The sequence below is a fragment of the Diplotaxodon limnothrissa genome, linkage group LG2 (assembly GCF_057381915.1).
Source record: "Diplotaxodon limnothrissa isolate DT_005_m linkage group LG2, D_limnothrissa_male_GT1.1, whole genome shotgun sequence".
Taxonomy (NCBI): Eukaryota; Metazoa; Chordata; class Actinopteri; order Cichliformes; family Cichlidae; genus Diplotaxodon; species Diplotaxodon limnothrissa.
The window spans coordinates 3,765,458-3,783,895 of record NC_140597.1 but is presented as its reverse complement, the minus strand read 5'-3'; the positions used below and the strand labels follow the sequence as shown (position 1 = coordinate 3,783,895).

The window sequence follows — 18,438 nt, the reverse complement described above, 5'->3', positions numbered from 1 at the left end:
AGCTCTTGAATCTGTATTCAGAGATAACCAATCAGATCTATTTGAAGGGTGACATAAAGGCCCCATGTTTCAATGCCTCCCACAGTCAGTCAAGCACCTAAGTCCATAACACAAGACCTTTACAAGATGATCTTATTATGGATTGCACTACTCTTTGTTAATCGAGGATGTAAGTGTTTATGCAAATTTTTCCCACACATGTAAGCTGTTTCCTGCATTGCTTTGTCTGACTTTTAGATTTTCGTTTTCTATTTAGCTGCACTCGTTCCAGTAACTACAGCTCACCTCGGGGGACCTGTAACCTTCACATGTGTTCTACCCAAGACTGAGACTGGCCGCAGAGACATCCACTGGCATAAGCAGAGTCTTGGAGACACTCTGAAAATAATATGGACACTAAAGGAATCTGCAACACCTAGGTTTGCACCTGAATTTGATAACTCAAGATGGGAGGCTGATTATGATAAAAAATGTTAGCAACCTGACGATTTTGAGAACAAATCAAGAGGATGAGGGAATCTATCACTGTGGGTTCACAGAGTGGCTCCAAGATACTACATGGACGGGGACATATTTGTTAGTAAAAGGTAATAATGTGATTTCCTTTCATGCAATTTTAAGATGTTAGAAATGCACTTTATAAATGTTAAGAAATGTTATCTCTAAGTAAGATTTTTCTTTCCCAGTTGGACATCATCTATATTTCTCAAATTTCTGTATAAATCCAAATGCATCTAAATATATTCATTGTAATCGTTAGACTGAATGTTACAGCTAAAGTTATATTTGAAATATATATATACAAATTTTCTTTGTAGTATCATTTGTTAATGCGGTTTCATATTCCAAAGGAAACACCCAGAGGATATCAAACTATACCGTTGTTCAGGAGAAGACCATCCGTCTAGGAGACTCAGTGACTCTCCAATGTTCAGTTCTCTCCGGCTCAGTTAACAAGACATGTCCAGGGGTCTTGAGGTATTCTGGTTCAAAGAAGGATCACATAGATCTCATCCTAGTATTATCTATACTAATGGAAACGGACATCATGAATGTGAGAAAAGATCAGAGACTGAAAAGAGCTGTGCGTATCGCTTCTCTAAGAACATCAGCTCCTCTGATGCTGGGACTTACTACTGTGCTGTTGCCACATGTGGGGAGATATTGTATGGAAAAGGAACTAAACTGGACATTCAAGGTACCAGTTTCTCTCTCAGCTTCTCTTTCTGTCTATTGTTTAGAAAATCAGAAAAATAAGTGATTGTGTAACTTTAATTTTGTCATATATTTATTTTTAATATTGTCCCAGGGTGCAGCGTGTGGTCACAGAGTGCCACAACAGTTATTTTTCTGCTGTGTCCTGTACTGGTTCTGATTGTTATTGCTGTCCTCGCTTACACAATCAAGAAAACCAACAGTGATTATTGCAAAGGTAGTTGGAGTTATTCAGAGTTCTAGATGTTATGAATCTTACATTTGCATTAATTACTTATATGTCCTATATTCAAGCTGCTGTCCTGGAGAAAAACTTTGGTGATTTGAAAAGCCAACAGGTAAAGTACCTAATGGTAGAGTGTGTTAGATTTTCAAGTTTTAATGTTTATAATATTTTTGTATTGTATTTTCCCAGAAAAAGGACACATTGATGTTTTCTGCTGTTGTGTTTACGATGATGAAGGCTGACAAATACAAAAGACAGGATGCAGTGAAGCGGCAGCAGATCTACATGGCTGTCAAGGCTTTTGGACTGGATTAGATCTGTTTACCACCCCATCATCCCTTTATGTCATATAACATTGTGGATATTTGCTTAAAGCGAATGAGCTATAATGTGTTGTTGTTCTATACCTCTATCTATAAAAATGTGACCGCATGCATACTGCAACATTTCTAGTGCAGTCTTATGATGAGTTTTTATTTCTTTTTTCTCATTTCATTTAAGTCTATATTGAAACCAGTACTTAAGAAATCAGTGCAAAACAGACATTACTGAAGCTGATTACACCATGACTGAAAAGTCAAAGTAGTTAAAGTGCATACCACATGGATGCTCGCATCATTCCCCTACTGTCTTCCCATTCTGTTAAAAATAAAAAGTGACTGGAAAAGGCGAGTTCAACTGGAAAACCTGATATGTTTGAATTTATGTCATTAACATCAGGTAAAGTGAAACTAGTGCAAAGTTGTAATGTTATGCTTTTCTTTAACAATATATTCCAACATTTTTCAACAGATTTTGAAAAATGTAAGATTTTTTTTAGCCAGGAGTGCTGGCTTTAATTACTTCTTTGAATTGTTCTTTTTCCAGGGTGAAATGATTGTGCAGCATGGATTTTTAATGACTTTCATGCTGTCCTCCCAGGAGCCCAGCATGAGTAGAAGTCTCTTTTTTCCTCTTGTACTTTCCCATTGTAGTGTATATTTCAGTGGTTTTTTTTTCTGTAACGCTACCGATCTCCGACCTGTATCCCCATATCCCCATGTGATGTCTGTGTTGTGTGTGGTCGGGGGGCGGGGGTCCTATTTCACTGCAGGGGAACCTGCACGTGGCGAATAAAGCCTTGCTTGATTGATTCTTAAATATTTTTGTTTTATTACCTAAATCTTTCTACTGTCTGTACAAATATTTAAGTCTTGAATTTGAGATGCAGCATTTTATTTGCTTTTTGGGTTTTCTGTCACTTTGGCACATATATCTCTGTTGAGGAAGAAGCTTTCAGGTCAGTGTGTTTATGTGACACCTCCAGATCGGTGTGTGTTTTGTGACACAGTGAGAGTGGCGCTCTGAAGTAAGCGTAGAGGATAGAGAGTGTGACCACAACCATTACTGGTGCAACTGTATCTTACCGCTTAAATAACTGACAAGCAGACTGGGTGGGTTGTCTCTGATAATGTAGAGTTTGTAACTGTCCTTTGTAAGGAAAAAGATCAAATGACAAGATTTCGAGTATTTTAATATTTTGATCAAGTGCAATAAAAAGCAGAAACGACAGAAATGAAAAATGTCGCAAAGTATTTCAGGCAGACCAGTTTTAGGTTTTTGATACAGTAAATCCTACAATTACATAAAATGCAGTCCACTCATTACCTTTTTCTTTTTTAAATTTACCCTCTCCATTGGTCTTCCAGTTCAGTTCGTTGTTGAAGTGGACATTCAGGTGAGGACTCCTCCCTGACATCAGCATCCTGTTCCAGGATGACAAGGGCTTTATAATAGTACTCTTCTCTTTGAAGTTGAACATTAATCCTTTGATTTTATCCCTGTGTAGAATTAGATGATTTCTCTCAAGGCACACCCCAAAATATTCCTCTAATGTTCGGCATTCCTCCACCTGGCTGTCAGTTATACAGCACTGCAGGATCGTCTATAGGGAAAATGACCTAGAATTGTTTTGAAGTATGTAGAAGACAAACAGAAATGGAACCAATACTGAGTTTGTTGACCAATATATATATAAGATAATAAGAGAATGCAAAATCACACCTTTTTCATAGCTGTTTTGGGTTTTTTTTTTGTGAAAACATACTAGGGGACAATCCGAGTTACGATTAGCTAGGTAACCCTCTCACATATCATTTACCACCCTCTCACATATCAATCAATGGCATTCTTCAATCTCATTGTAATCACCTACTTGAATTTGCGAGAGATTAACATTAGACCCACTACCTTCATGTAACCAACAAATATTTCAGCTGCAGCCACCTGAAATGTTGAAATGCAAATTTTATAGATTTTTTATGGTCGCTGCTCTACATTGTCACCTGTCACTTCCTTTGGAAATGCTCCTTTAATCAGTTTTGGCACTCACAATCTTAGCAGTTGCTACTTATAATGTAAAACTTGGAGCTATACAGCCTTTCATGGAGCAAGCATAACATTATTAGAGCTTGACCTACAAAAAATCTGATCCATCAGCTATTTTTTTAAATTGCCTAAAAAAGGTTTCCCTAACATTTGGTAAATGTAGTTATTTGTGGGCCATATCACTGGATATCTGACACTTTGCTTTATTTTTTTGTTGTAAATGGAACAAAATGTTTGCTGGGGAAGATATGTCCATCTGTTTACTTCCACTAAGACAATGAAAGTAAGGTGTAATCGGAGAGGACATGCAAACTCCACATAGAAAGGCTTTGGTCTCAAGTCAAACCTAGAACCTTCTTGTTGTGAGGTAAAAGCGCTGACTACCACATCACCATGCTGCCAGATAAAGGGACCTATAACTGCTATAAAAATAAATGCATTTGCTTTTTGATAGTGTAGTGCACAATAACTCAGCTAACATAAGAAACAGCTTTCTAAAACATTTTAGTGGTGTAAAATGGTCTGTTCAGATGCAGAACCTAACCTAGTTTTACTGCCTAAACCTAACCAGGCAGGAAGCGAAAATAAAAACATGTACTGGGTCAAAGCAAAGCTTTAAGATGTCCCCAGATAGGACTTGAATCCACTTACATACCTAGATAAACATTTTAAACATTTTAAAGTAGAAAGAAGCTCAAGAAGTCTATTTAGAAATTCTGAAATGAATTATTGCCAGAAGGTAGAAACAAATGACAAATTAATCATTGGAGAACTTGCTGGAAAAACTTTAAAAATGCCTTGTATTATGCTTAAAATGAGTGACGAAATGGCTAAGCAACAGACGCTTTACTCCTCAAAGACCTGGATGAAACAAAGTGACAGGAAGTTCACTTCATTCTCTGATTCTGATCTATATATTCTGTGATAACCAATCAGCCAATCAGATCGGTGTAACAGTTTGACATAAAAGGTCCAAGTACCTCCTACAAACAGTGAGATACCTACAAGTCCATAACAAAAGACATGTCAAGATGATCGTGTTATGGGTTACGCTCCTTCTTCTCCATCAAGGATGTAAGTGCTTTTTCTGATTTCGTTTTGAATACATGCTGTTTGCTTGGTGGTTTTCCTGTGTCATTGTGAATTAATGTTTTAGATTTCTGTGTGTTTTCTATGAAATTAGATACACTTGTTCCAGTAACTTCAGTTCAACTTGGGGAAACTGTAACCATCCCATGTCAACTGCCTGTGATTGAGACCATTCGTAAAGAAGTCCACTGGTACAAGCAGCGTGCCGGGGACACTCTGAAAGTAATTTGGACAATAAGGGAATCTGCAACACCTGAGTTTAATAACTCCAGATTGAAGGTAAATCACAATAAACACTTTACCAACCTGACCATTTTGAAGACAAATCAAGAGGACGAGGGAATCTATCACTGTGGATTCACAGAGTGGCGTAAGAATACTGAATGGACCGGGACGTATTTGTTAGTAAAAGGTAATGATGTGCGCTTCTTTCATGGAGTTTTGCCACATGCTTCAGTCTGTAAAATTGTACAGTATAATTTATAACAACAGCTTATTAATTGTCAAAAGCATGATCAGAAAACAGTTAATATACTCATACAAATGTATTTTAATTTACATTTAATTTGCATCTAATTCATTTTAAAGACACATTTTATAGATGCAGTACATGAATCCTTCACAATGTGCTTTGTTAACACATTTTTATTAATCAGGAAACACCCAACAAACATCAAACTACACTTTTGTTAAGGAGAAAGTCCATCCAGGAGACTCTGTGACTCTTCGGTGTTCAGTCCTCTCCAGCTCTAACAGAAAGACATGTCCAGGAGGTCACAATGTGTTCTGGTTCAGGGAAGCAAATACATCTCATCCTGGCATCATATACACCGCTGGAAACAGACATCATGAATGTGAGAAAAGATCTGAGACTGAGCAGAGTTGTGTTTATCGCTTGTCTAAGAACATCAGCTCCTCTGATTCTGGGACTTACTACTGTGCTGTGGCCACATGTGGAGAAATATTATTTGGAAATGGAACAAAACTGGACAGTCGAGGTACCTGTGATCACATTAATGAATGATAATATTCTCCAGTCCAGAACATCAGTCTATAGTTTGAATATTAAATATTGACTCACTTTGGTTTTACATTAACAGTAATCTAATCTGAAGGTGATATTAAACACAATTTAGTGTTTGTCCAACATAACTTGAGTTTTTACTTTTAATATTGTTTCAGAAACCAGAGTGTGGTCACAGACGGCCAGCAGCACAATTTTTCTACTGTGCACTGTCTTGGCTATAAGTCTGATTGTTATAGTTGCTCTCATTTGGATGATCAAGAAAAACAGTGATCACTGCAGAGGTAATTCAAATTGCATTGTTCTCTATGAAAAAGAACCACATAAATCTTACATTTATATTAATTGTTACCTGTATCTTCTATATTCAAGCTGATATCCAGAGGAAATGTTTTACTGATCAGAAGAAACAAGAGGTAAAGAACTTTTTGAGCTTTTTGTTTTTTCTAATATTTTGAGATTTCTAATACATTATATTTACTCTGTTTTCCCAGAATAAGGACAGATGGATGTTTTCTGTTGTTGTTTTTACCACAATGAAAGCTGATGGATGCACAAAAAAGTATGCAAAACCTATGAAGAAGGAGCAGATCTATACAGCTGCCGAGGCGTTTGTCTTCGGTTAGGCATATTTACCAGTATTTGATATGAAATTACCTAATTGATGTTTGCTTAGACATAGTAGGGTTTTTGCTGTTTTTCTATATATATATTAGAGTTTAAATGTGTTTTATAGTAAATGCATCTTGATGATGAAAATGTTTACTTCTGCATACAGCTATAGTAACAAAGTATACCCTCTTTAAATTCAATGGTCTTTGGTTTTATAGAGGTAGCAAACTTGCTTAAGATCAATTTCAGTACCTGCTTCTACTTTTCCTAATATATCTTATGGAAGGATTCAAAGTCTTTTATTCTGCATTTTAGCTTAATTTTTGTAACATAAATATGATACAATGTAATGTTTTGTCGTTCATCTGAAGTTGCATTTAGATCATTATGAAACCTGCTGGGGATGTTTTATTTTATTTTATTTTTATTATGTGTCGATATACACCTAAGAACTGAAAAGATTAACATTCCTATCGTGGTGTGATCATTTGTGGTCTGATTGTTGCTTTTCTCTGTCATGTTTTCTTACTTCCTGTCTCATGTCCCGCCGTTAAAAAAGCTTCAGATTTATTGAACAATATGGATGGATTCAGCCAGGTGACTCACATGTCATACAAGTCTGTAGATTTAACATTATACAAAGCGAACAGCTATTTTCATCTGTACAAAAGACAATGAAATGTGCAACAGTGAGCAGTTAAAAGGACGTTTTCTGCATCATTCATGCATCTTGTTGTAATGAAATATCCTTTCTTTTTTTGTTCCATATAAGTGGCATAGTATGTTTGTAAGGGGACATTTGGTGAACACATCTAAGTAATGACATGTATGTTGGTGCAGTGAATCAAAGTAAAATGCATTTAGTTCAGTTACTGTTTGTTTCATTGCACCAACATGAGTGAAAGCAGTACAGGTGGCTTACACTGAGAGTTGTGAAAGTCCAATCTAACAGCGTCCACATGGTCTGGTGGTGACTTTCTGTCCTTGTGAAGTGTATAGGAATTTCTTTTACTTATGTATTAATCACATTATTTTATTGTATGATGCCTTGGTGCCACTGGATTTTAACAAGTCTCACACTCATACAGTAAGACAAATGGTGGGGGTGTAGTAAGGAAGTTGTGAGGAAGCAGACAACTCCACAGGAAGAAACTTTTGTCTCTTCGAGGACTCTGGGAGGTAGCAAGGGAGTGGGAACCTTAAGGTGTGAAACAGCTGTGTACTGCCTTTTGTTCCTGGAGAAGGTATTTAACTGAGAGCCATGCTAGACTCAGGGAGACTCTGCTGACCGTCTGTCCCGCGGTCATGCAGGGACTTCATCAAGCTTGGTTGTCTGTTCTTTGTGTGTTTGATTAAAGAATGTTAGCTACCGCTCACCGCTCGTCTGCAGGCTTCATTTAAATGGAAAACTTCCACAACAGAAGCAATGGTAAATGCATTGGTTCTTATAAACCACTTTTCTACTCTAAGTACTCAAAGCTCTTTATACAACTTCTCTCATTCACCCAAATATTTTTTTTCTATGATTTTTCTAAACAAGTTCTTTCTGTCTAACATTCACACACATGACATATGCATTGGCTGCAACGAGGGGTTAGCATCTTGTCCAAGGATATGTGACACAAACCACAAACCTTCTGATTAGTAGATGACCTGCTCTACCTCCCGAGCTACACCCGCCCCAAATTAACACTTAAACTCCCACTCCTACGTAGTTCACAGTCTGAAATCACAGGCATTTCAGATTGTATTTAACTGGGAATAATGCAGGAGTCAGAAATATTTGCTTTGCTTCCCTTTTCAGGAAATATCCTAATACCCAATAGCCATATTTACCAAATTGCTGGCTTGGTCCAGAGTTGACATGTCCAACATGATTGGAGGCACTTATGTTCACTAAAAAAACAAAAACATAAGAGAGAGAGCTATGTTCTAGGCAGTGCGATCTTACTAAAAGTCATCTAGAAATGGCGACATTTTACTCTTCACTGTTAAGCTTCCATGTCAGAGAGATTAAGATCCCCTGGTTGACTCATCTCCATTCAAAAGAGGGATAAAAGGACTTAAAAAGTAGTAAACCAATAATAATAAAGTGATAAAGAGTGTTACATCAGCGTTCATTTGTATGTGATTCTGCTAATCATTAATCAGGTTTAATTCAAGTCAAAGTATAATCAAATGTAAACCTAATTAATATAATGAATGAGAAAAAATAGCCTGGGTAATGAAAGGATTTGAACACCTGACCTTTCCACATAGACAGCAAAGTGAACATGAACTCTGACCCAGATCTCTGTGAGGGCAGGAGTGAGGCCTTGTCTGTAAGCTTGTTAGGAAGGAAGTATTGAGTCACTGAGGCAGAGCTTTGTCATTTTAGCAACTGGTATAAATATAGAGAAAACACAGGATGAACTGCAAAGGTTTTTGTTTAAAAAGTGTTCTTTTTATCTTTTTATGTGCCAATGACAAACGCAAAGTAATGGCTAAAGGCTTACACTCAAAAAGGTTATTTTAGCAGGAGCAGCACAAAACTCCAGAGCAAGACAGACGTCTCAGCTACTAACTATTATTAATGTTAAGGACTAAACGTGTGTTTAGGAGTCTGAATATGTTCTTTTCAGCTTTTCACTTGTGGTTTCAGTGAATGCTGTTCTGCATGTCAAGAGCAACGAGCAAAGCAGCACATAACATCTTTACTTTCAGACCAAGGTTAGGTTAGGTACCATTTCTCCATTCTATGGCTGACCACAGAAGCTGTTGACTCAGAACAGACCACACTATGAGCGCTCATCAAATATAAAGCAAGTGAAGAGCTACAAGACACTTGAGTGGGCTTTTTTAAACCTTTATAAAGAGACAAATGCTGCTCTCTTAAGGTTAAAACACTAAGTAAACAGCATAGTTTTGCAATTTTGTAGTGTATTGTTCCGTTTTTTTTGTTCATGCTGTAGTAATGTTGCACATTGTAGATCATTTTAATTTTGACAGGGTGAAAGTCCACAACTGTACTAAATGATGCACACTGGAATTTATTTCTTTGAGGATGTCAAACCTCCTGCACAATGCTGTGAAACGCTGCTATTATTAAAACAAGAAAGAAAAAAGAGTGAGTGAATTATCAGCACCTCCTCCATTTCTTCGCAACTACATAGGAAAAAACCCCAAAGTAAAGTAAAACTAGTCCCAGCATGACTGAACAGGTCTGAGTGTGTGTCCTTTTCTCAGATGTCCTTCAACAGCTTCTCTAGACTGTTCTAATTTAAATATGATTCGTGGTAATAATATAGTGTTATTTCAGTGTCCTAAAATAGATAAGACACTGGTGCAAGACCAACTGCTTGAGATTAAAACAGAGACACAGAGAGAAAACCCCTTTGTATTCACTCCTCTGTTTGAAAGCTCAACCACAGCAATGACTAAGTTGTCATGCATCAAGTCTGTCTATAGTTATCTCTGTGGGTTTCAGGTGCAAGTAGTGTGTGTACAAAAAACAAAAAGCAACAATCAAAGGAAAAAAAAGAGATTAGAAAATGGACATGTAGGAGATTTAATAATTTAATACTTTAATTGCTACTTTTTAAATTATATTTTGCACTAGGCTGGACACAGCCTAGTCTGACTGAATCTGTACTGTCTTTTATCCAAGTCTCAGCTCTTTGCATTTATAGATTTATTCAAACATGCATCCCCACTTCAGTCAAAAATTTCTTATCACCTCCAGGTTTATGTTCTTTGCGTAAGAATGGTGTTCTGAAGCGAGTGCAGAGCATTTAAAATGTGACTGCAATGACTTTGTTGAATCTGTAGGCTGGTACTTGTGCTTAAGTAAGTTGCCCTGTTTCTGTCCTTGGGGTGCAGAACTGAATCAGTCTATTTGAGAAATTAATGCCTGTCCAGTAAGTGGTTCAGAGGGTGGTTAAATGATCCATGATGGATAGTAATTTATTTGATTTAGGAGTTGGTTTGGGTGAAGCATTGCATATATATCCACCACAGCTTTCCACAGCTGTAAGTCGACACATGGCATTTTATGTCATTAAAACAATTAATCTCTTTGTCAAAAATGTTTTAAAATATTTATTTGTTTTAGGGTTCATCGCACTTTCCAAAAGTTCTCTACATTTCTTTCATGAGAATAACAAGCAGAGGCACATGCAACAACTACTGTTACAAACAAATGCTGCGGTACGCCATTTCTCCGCCCTTTGACCGACCACTGAAGGCGTTTCTTCAGAACAGGCCTCACTGTGAGCTTAAACAGGATATGAAGTGAGAGAAGAGCTACAGGAAGGCTTCAGGAGATTCGTTTTAGCTAAACAACGGATTTTTTAAATGTATACTTATTGATTTGTTCATCATTAGTTTTGTCAAGCCACATGCCCACCTCGGTGCTAAGTGAGGTGTGTGACAACACACTATACCAAAGCTTCATACCTACAGTCAGCAATGAAGCAAACATTTTAAGACATTGACAAAGAGGCCCAGTTGGGGTAGGGGGAGTGATTGACACCTCCTCTCTTCCATCAACAGCTATGAAGAACCACAAATAAGTGTGATAAAAGTGGTCAGTGTAGCTGAGAAGGTGATCATGTGCACTTTTTGTTTATCCTTTAACTACTTTTCTGTGCTGTTTTGGTATGGATAATACTTGTAACGGTTATATAACGTCATTCTACATGCTTTTTAAAAAACTGATAAAACAGTGCTTCAAGACCAGCTTCCTGAGATGGTCGAGAGCGAGACAGGAAGAAAAGCCCCTTTGTACTCACACCTTTTTTGAAAGCCCAACCACGGAAATGCATGCTGCAAAGTTTCCATGCATCATTTGTTTGTCAGTGACGACTGCTGTGTATTTGTTTCTGCATTTCGCTGCGAAGGATTATGTAAAGAATCTTTTTTGGGGGGAGATTAAACAAAGATATCAAGTGTTGTTCGTTACATTTATCTTAGAATAATTAGAAGCTGGGCACAGCAAAGTGTCAGTGGATACGAGTTTACTGCATAGCAAAACCCCAGCTTGTATTCATCTCTCTCTCTCTAAGTAGTGGTGAGGCAGACTAAAAATATAGGCTGTGAGCAGGACTGTGATATACAACATTCAGATTTCTAGCTTTGACTGAAACTGAAACAATAATGATGTGATTTTGTGCAACCTTTTATAAACAACTACACTGTCAGACCATTATGGCTTGTAGTCAAAAATACATCAGTGCTAACACAAAATACTCCACATTGAAAGATTTTCTACAGTTATTTATTAGATTTTTACTGCCAGTAGGTACAGAGTAGTTTTGCCTGAAACCCACACATATAATTTTGGTAATTATTTGATGCAAGTGAATCATTTATAGTGTCAGACTTTTTGCTGCTTTCTTTGTCCTAAAAATAATATAATTAATTACAATTGCATGATGGTGATGACAGAGAGTTTGAGCGTCTTCAAACTTATTATTTCGGTTTAACATAACTAGTGTCTGAGTAAATTTGCAGATGCAGTGGGACAAAAAACCTAAACCTAAACCTAAAATTAGCTCAAGCTAAAGCCTAGCAGCCAGCTAGCAGCCTTCTCTGCCTTAAATCTAAGAACTTTCTCAGCCGTATATCAAAACTTAGGAAACTACATTATTTGAAGTGCTCATTAAAATTTAAACCCATGAGTTGGAAAAAAGAAAGTAAAGAAAGTAAAGAAAGTGCAGCTGTGCTGAAGAAAAATTGAGTTAGATAGCAAAACCAAATTCTGCACACTGCCACACTGACTTGATAAATGAGAATTTTACTTAAATCCTCTGTTTTGTACAAACATTACCCAACTTGGGTTTTATTAATACTATTCGATTATTGACTGGGGGAATCATACATCTACAGTCCTTGATGGGTCATATATGTATGAAAAACCTATTTGTGGTACATCAATTAAAATGAACGTGCAATTAACACTTTTTTCCATCAGATTTCCTCCTTTTTGGGGGATTCTCAAGAATCTGGAGCAGTCTTACAGGTTATCCGGTCTTTAAGTGATGCCTGCTTCCGGGCCCAAACTACCCTGTTTTTAATAAGGCTGTTGTGCTTTTAACATGTTTTAATGCTTTGTATGTCTATTTAACCTCAACAAGCCCCTGAAAACAGTAGGTGATCACTGTCGGCCTCTCTCGGTTTCAAGGTTCAAGGTTCAAGGTTCTTTATTTGTCACATGCATAGTTATACAAGTATAACACGCAGTGAAATGTAGCCTGACATTTTCTGACAAAATGGGGGGGGGGGGGGGGGGGGGGTGTAGAGGAAGAACATTATATATATATATATATATATATATATAGTATATACACTGGGTGAATGTGCAGTAGTAGCAGCAAGCAGGTGAATTCTGTACATTAATATGAATAGACATCTGACTATTTTACAGGATAGACAATATAAACATATTTAAAATTAAAGGAATTGAAATGTACATTGTGCCTTGGTTTAGTTGCGGTTTTTATTACCGCAATTCATTTTAATGCTCAGTTTTTAAAGCCTCACAATGTAACTACAGCCCAGCCCATGCAGCAGTATATTAATGACTAATCTTATATTGCAGTTGTTCTCCTGACTGACGTTTGGTCCGTTTATAGCATCCTGCCATGCGATTGCATACCTAACCACACTTTAACCTCACTTTAACTTTTATTGAGTGAAAAAAGTTAGCGTTCATCCTCCAGCTTCATTGTTTATATTACGCTAACATAGCTGTGTTACTAGCGATTAGTTAGCACATCATCATATACTAGCTGGCCAAACGTCACTATTGTTTAGTTTTCTTTCTTCAGCTATGTTGGAAGTGATAGTACGTCTTAATTTGTTTCAGAAATCCCTCACTCAGAACATGGTATATTATATTTAGATGGAAACTAGCAAGCTAACTCCCTGCTAACTTCTAACTCCGTTAAATTTCATAAATTCTGTTTTCATGGATGCCTGGACGTTAAACTTACTTGTTACACCTGGTAGAGCAGAACACTGATCATTTTATTACAGACAAAAGAATTTAGACAGTTTTTCAACTCTGAGTGATGCCGCAGTAATCGTTTGACCTCCAGCGTAGTTGGGCCCAGACACAGCTAATGATGTCAGACTTAAAGACCGGATAGAGTGTTAAGAGTTGTAAATCCATTCTTCAAAAAGAAATCTTTTCAACCCAGGGCACCAAATACTGATAAGGTGTCCATTGATGTTGGTTCTTTGATGCCCTGACAGGCAGTCTGTGAAGGCACCTGACCTGTTTGGGAGATTTGCATATTCTAATTTATTTTTTCATTTACCTTTAATGCTGGCACTATAAACTTATTTTGCTGAGTTTCACAAAACTAACCTAGCACAAAAAAAAAACAGAACATGTGTCTGGTACATTTAAATCCTTTTCAAATATTCCCATATAACAAGCTGGGAGTTAAGCAGTGCGAGTGTGTTCGCTGAAAGTCCAGGCATGGTTTATTTGTCTGTGTTTTTCATATTTTATGAACTCAACTGGGGCTCTCTTCCCTAATCTGGATGACTTGTTAACCAATCAGCGTTCAGCAAATGCTTATCTCATCCGCTTCCAGCGATGCACAGTAAGAGTAGACCTGCTATGCCTCCACATCAAAGTAAGGAGGTGGTTCGGCTATCTAACGAACCTGGGCATCAGATAGCTCGGGCACCTCCTGAGTGAAGTATCTGGACATGTCCCACCAGGAGGAGGCCCAGGGCGGACCCAGGACACGCTGGACATGCTGGAGATCTCTAGCTTGTCTGTTCCCCCAGACAAGCTAGAGCTGGTGGCTAGGGATAGACAGGTCTGGGACTCTCTACTTAGGTTGCTCCCCCCCAAACCTAAGCACTTACACTTCCGGATAAGTGGAAGAAAATGGATGGGTTAAAACACTGAACCAACAACCTAATGATTAGTTTCATAACATGCCTGTCAAGTAGCATGCTTTCATAATGGATTGTTTGCCATGGCCAAAGTCAAAGTCTAAAAGTCTAAAAAAATTATATTTTATTTTATTTGAATTTAGTTGTTTAACTTTGACACAGGACAAGCTGGACACGTTGGATATCTCTAGATTGTCTGTTCCCTAGAGCTGGTGGCTAGGGAGAGAGAGATCACTGAACTTAACCAAACAGATCTGTGGATTAAGTTCAGTCATCAGTATCAATTTTAACATAGTTCCACAGCCAAACAAAACAGGACCCTTTTTTTAAACCTGCATGGAAAATCTGAAAAATCTGGCTGAACAGTGACACGTAGACTGGAAAACATGAAGGCTCCTTAAAATCACGGAAATATGAATGGAATAATAAAGCGTAAAATCCACCTAGAATCTCAATTTGAGATCTTTTTAATCTATAAACAGTGGTTGACATAGTAACAGTAATACATAATGTACTTTATGTTTATCATATTGTCTCTTACATGATTGTATTGGATTTTATTTGGAGGTGTGTGTCAAGTTCTATATCATTTCTTCCACATATGCTTCCAGCTGGCACAGTCTAAACCAATCTGTCTTTCTTGCTTTCTCTAGGTTTCAGGTTGAGAAACCCACAAATATAAGATGACGCGTCTTACAATTGGTGTTGTTTCATGTGCTTATGCTGGAAACACATTTGACATTGTTTCCACTCCTGTAATGCAGTGAAACAACTTAACAAGAAGCCAATCAGAGTGCTCTGCAATTGTTTCCTCCCACTCGATATGATTATATTTAGACAAATCATTTAATTAAGTTTGCATCCCAGCAGTATCAAGAAAGAACATCAGAAATGAGGATTATATTTTACTTGCTGATGCTCAGTGTTGTGTGTAAGTATAATTAAAGGCCTGTGCTGCTGATATATTTTTGAAGTGTAGATGATTCCATTACTTGCTAATGACTGACTGGGCTGACTTTTTGTTTGGTTTATTTCAGATTGCTCAGAAGAGCAGATTTTTGAGACAAAGACTGCACATGTTGGAGCGAATATAAAGCTGACATGCCCCCGCAGGTCTATGGGAACCTTATTTTGGATCAAGCTTGTTTCTGGAAATTTTCCTAAAATCTTTGGAAGGTCATTTAGCTCTCAGAGGGTTGATCAGCGCATTAGAACTGCTACAGAGGATGGAATATTTGATTTATATATTACAAAAGTACAGGAAAGTGATACAGGAGTTTACTTCTGTGTGAAAACATTAAGTCGAGACTTAATATTTTTGAAAGGAACATTCCTGAAAGTTGAAGGTAAGTAGACAAAAAAATATCACAAGATATTTTTATTCCTAAATCCATGTTTGCATATTGTGTGTGTAAAGTTCGATAGTTTATTTCTTTATATGTGTGTGTATGTATGAGTTCACTACGACAGAGTATACCCAATATTATTATGGACACCTTGCGAAGTCAAAATTTGAGATCCAAGTTAAACGTCTTTTTGGAGAAAACAATCCCAATACCATTTTAAGGGAAAAAGTTGAAATGTAGTGAGTACAGTTTTGGTTTTAGTAACAAGGACTACAAGGACTCTTTTAGCACATAAACACAGTGTCATGATAAGTGTAAGGACATTGGAAAGGTGGTGCAGAAAACGGCATCTGGTCGGATGGAAACACACAAACTTGTTTTTTGTAGAAGAAGAGTGATTTTGTACAAAATGAAATGGCTGGTAATAGACAGATGCAAGGTATCTTAAAAAAATTAAAAGCAATTTTTTACATTGTTTTATTTGTTTCCATTTCTCAGGACCAGAAGCTGCTTTCACTACAGCTCTCCCATCTGATCCTGTCCATCTGGCACACACAGTGACACTGCAGTGTTCGATCCTCCGTGACTTTCAGAATAAAAGTTGTCCCACTGATAAGAAGATGTTCTGTTTAAGTGCCAAATCACATCAGTCACACCTGGATTTAAATTATAGTTGTGTTAATGGTGAAGATGAATATGAAAAGAATCCCGAGGAACTCTCAGCAAAGGCATGTTTCTACAGCTACTTCAGAAACTTCAGCTCTTTTGATTCTCAGAAATATTACTGTGCGGTGGCCACGTGTGTAGAGTCAGTTTCTGGGGATAAAAAAGGGGATACTGCAGGTAATTCTATCACATTTTAATATAATGCCAGAAATAGAAAATCTGTGCATTTGATTATATTTAGTTTTTTTAGCCAAGATTCTGTAATACCTAATCAACTTCCCCCGAAACCCCCCAAACTTTTTAATACTTGTAATCATTTTTAATATCCATGATTTACGTCTTTTCTTTCCATGGCAGCAGTCGACAGGAGCAAATCAAAAAGGGACAACATATTTTTTTACCTGTTTATCTCTACTCTGGCTATAAGTGTGATTGTTGTAGCCTTTCTAGTCTATTCCATCAAAAAACTAAAGAAGAATTCACATGTGTACTCTAATGGTAAGCAAAATTACACACACTGTATATCAATCTGTCAAACCATATTTGGCAAAAGTTAGCTCATTTGACTGTTTTATTTCCTTCTCTCTTTTTTTTTTTTTTTTACAACTGCAGCTGCTCTGGAAACAAATGGAATTTCAGGTGGTGATCAGGAAATTCCACAGGTAATTAAATATATAAAAAGCTGTTAGTTATATGCATGTTTTAATCTCTAACATGTTCTGCTTCCTCAGACAGATGAGGATACGTTGGTATATTCTACAGCAACTTTTAAAAAAGTGAGTAAATCAGCGGAAAGACATAAAAAACCAACAGAGGAAGACAGCATCTATGCTGCTGTCAAGGCTCCTGCCCTGGATTAACATCTATTATGAGATCTTTTATGTGAATATAGTTTTACCCTTTTTTTGTTATAAATGTACATAAATAAACTTTATTATGTGGATACTTTTTACATTTGTAAAAAGTATGCATACACTCACAAGATGTTTATTAACTTCAGATCCCTGCAACAAGCCCAGGTCCCGTTTACTTTGGTGATTTGGAGTATTCCATTTCACAGCTGTTGTTAAATTATTTTCCTTTATCTCCTGTACAGGCCAACGCAATCTATTTGTCATTTCAGGTTGTAGTATTACACAACATTTTCAGATCTAATAGAAATAAAATGAGTGTTTCATAATTCATTCAATTTATTGTCCTTATTTATAACTGGCATTATTGTTGCATTCTAATATAGAATCTTACAAGAAAGACGCAAAATTGTATTTCATTATGCTTTATTAGCTGCTTCGGTGTAAAACAAATCAACAATGCAAAAAAACAACAACAAAACAACATACTGGAAAACAGTTATTCATGACTTGATTGCTTCAATACAACCCTTGGGCACATATATGCGGGATGTTTCGTGGCTGTTTTGATATCGCTCTCTCTTTTAACCGATCAAATCTGGCTGTGGTAGCAGCTTTAAACTCGGTATGACCCAGGTTGATAGAGGGGCCCCAGTCTGGATCGCATTCCAGCCTTTTGTAGGCTGGTTTTCCTACAAAACACAACAAACATTAGCTCGCAAAGCCACAGTGAACAAAGCAGCATAGCACAACGAATTCAATCCAAATCAATAGAACACTTATTTGTAACCTACATCAACTATTATGTTATGATAAATTACGTAACAACTACAACAGAAGACTTACCTTTGTGGAAAGTAGCACTCACCCCCATCATCACTAAGTGCTTAGAGCGACTGGTCCTAGCACACTTCAAATCCTGTCTCCCCCCCACCCTGGACCCCCACCAATTCGCATACCGCCGGAACAGGAGCACAGAGGATGCAGTCTCCATCGCAATGCACTCTGTCCTCTCACACCTGGACAACAACAACACCTACGCCAGAATGCTGTTTATAGACTTCAGTTCAGCATTCAATACAATCCACCCCTCACAACTCATCAGGAAACTGACAGACCTGGGTATCAGTTCCCTCATCTGCAAATGGTTAC

The 18,438-nt window shown here is 37.3% G+C and overlaps 2 protein-coding genes and 1 pseudogene across 2 annotated transcripts; all 3 read left to right on the top strand.

Moving 5' to 3' along the window:
* The first annotated feature begins 126 nt into the window (after positions 1 to 126).
* On the top strand, positions 127 to 1,756 carry LOC146638076 (signal-regulatory protein beta-2-like; annotated as a pseudogene).
* A 3,083-nt stretch (positions 1,757 to 4,839) lies between these two features.
* LOC146638075 (uncharacterized) lies at positions 4,840 to 6,547 on the top strand. Its single transcript, XM_085374477.1, has 6 exons — positions 4,840 to 4,882; positions 4,992 to 5,309; positions 5,554 to 5,895; positions 6,080 to 6,205; positions 6,294 to 6,337; positions 6,416 to 6,547. The coding sequence occupies exons 1-6, from the start codon at positions 4,840 to 4,842 to the stop codon at positions 6,545 to 6,547; spliced, it is 1,005 nt and encodes a 334-aa protein (XP_085230603.1).
* A 7,568-nt stretch (positions 6,548 to 14,115) lies between these two features.
* On the top strand, positions 14,116 to 17,295 carry LOC146638074 (uncharacterized). Its single transcript, XM_085374467.1, has 6 exons — positions 14,116 to 14,155; positions 15,461 to 15,769; positions 16,268 to 16,612; positions 16,796 to 16,933; positions 17,030 to 17,097; positions 17,167 to 17,295. Exons 1-6 carry the CDS (start codon positions 14,116 to 14,118, stop codon positions 17,293 to 17,295), a joined length of 1,029 nt encoding a protein of 342 aa, XP_085230593.1.
* The last annotated feature ends 1,143 nt before the right edge of the window (positions 17,296 to 18,438 follow it).

Excerpts from the sequence above, each read along its gene's own strand:
- LOC146638074 (XM_085374467.1), top strand. The coding sequence starts at position 14,116 with ATGCACAGTAAGAGTAGACCTGCTATGCCTCCACATCAAA. Across the intron at positions 16,613-16,795 it reads TAAAAAAGGGGATACTGCAG|TCGACAGGAGCAAATCAAAA; the intron begins GTAATTCTATCA and ends CCATGGCAGCAG. Across the intron at positions 16,934-17,029 it reads TTCACATGTGTACTCTAATG|TTTTTTTTACAACTGCAGCT; the intron begins GTAAGCAAAATT and ends TCTCTTTTTTTT.
- LOC146638075 (XM_085374477.1), top strand. The coding sequence starts at position 4,840 with ATGATCGTGTTATGGGTTACGCTCCTTCTTCTCCATCAAGGAT. Across the intron at positions 5,896-6,079 it reads AACAAAACTGGACAGTCGAG|AAACCAGAGTGTGGTCACAG; the intron begins GTACCTGTGATC and ends ATATTGTTTCAG. Across the intron at positions 6,338-6,415 it reads CTGATCAGAAGAAACAAGAG|AATAAGGACAGATGGATGTT; the intron begins GTAAAGAACTTT and ends CTGTTTTCCCAG.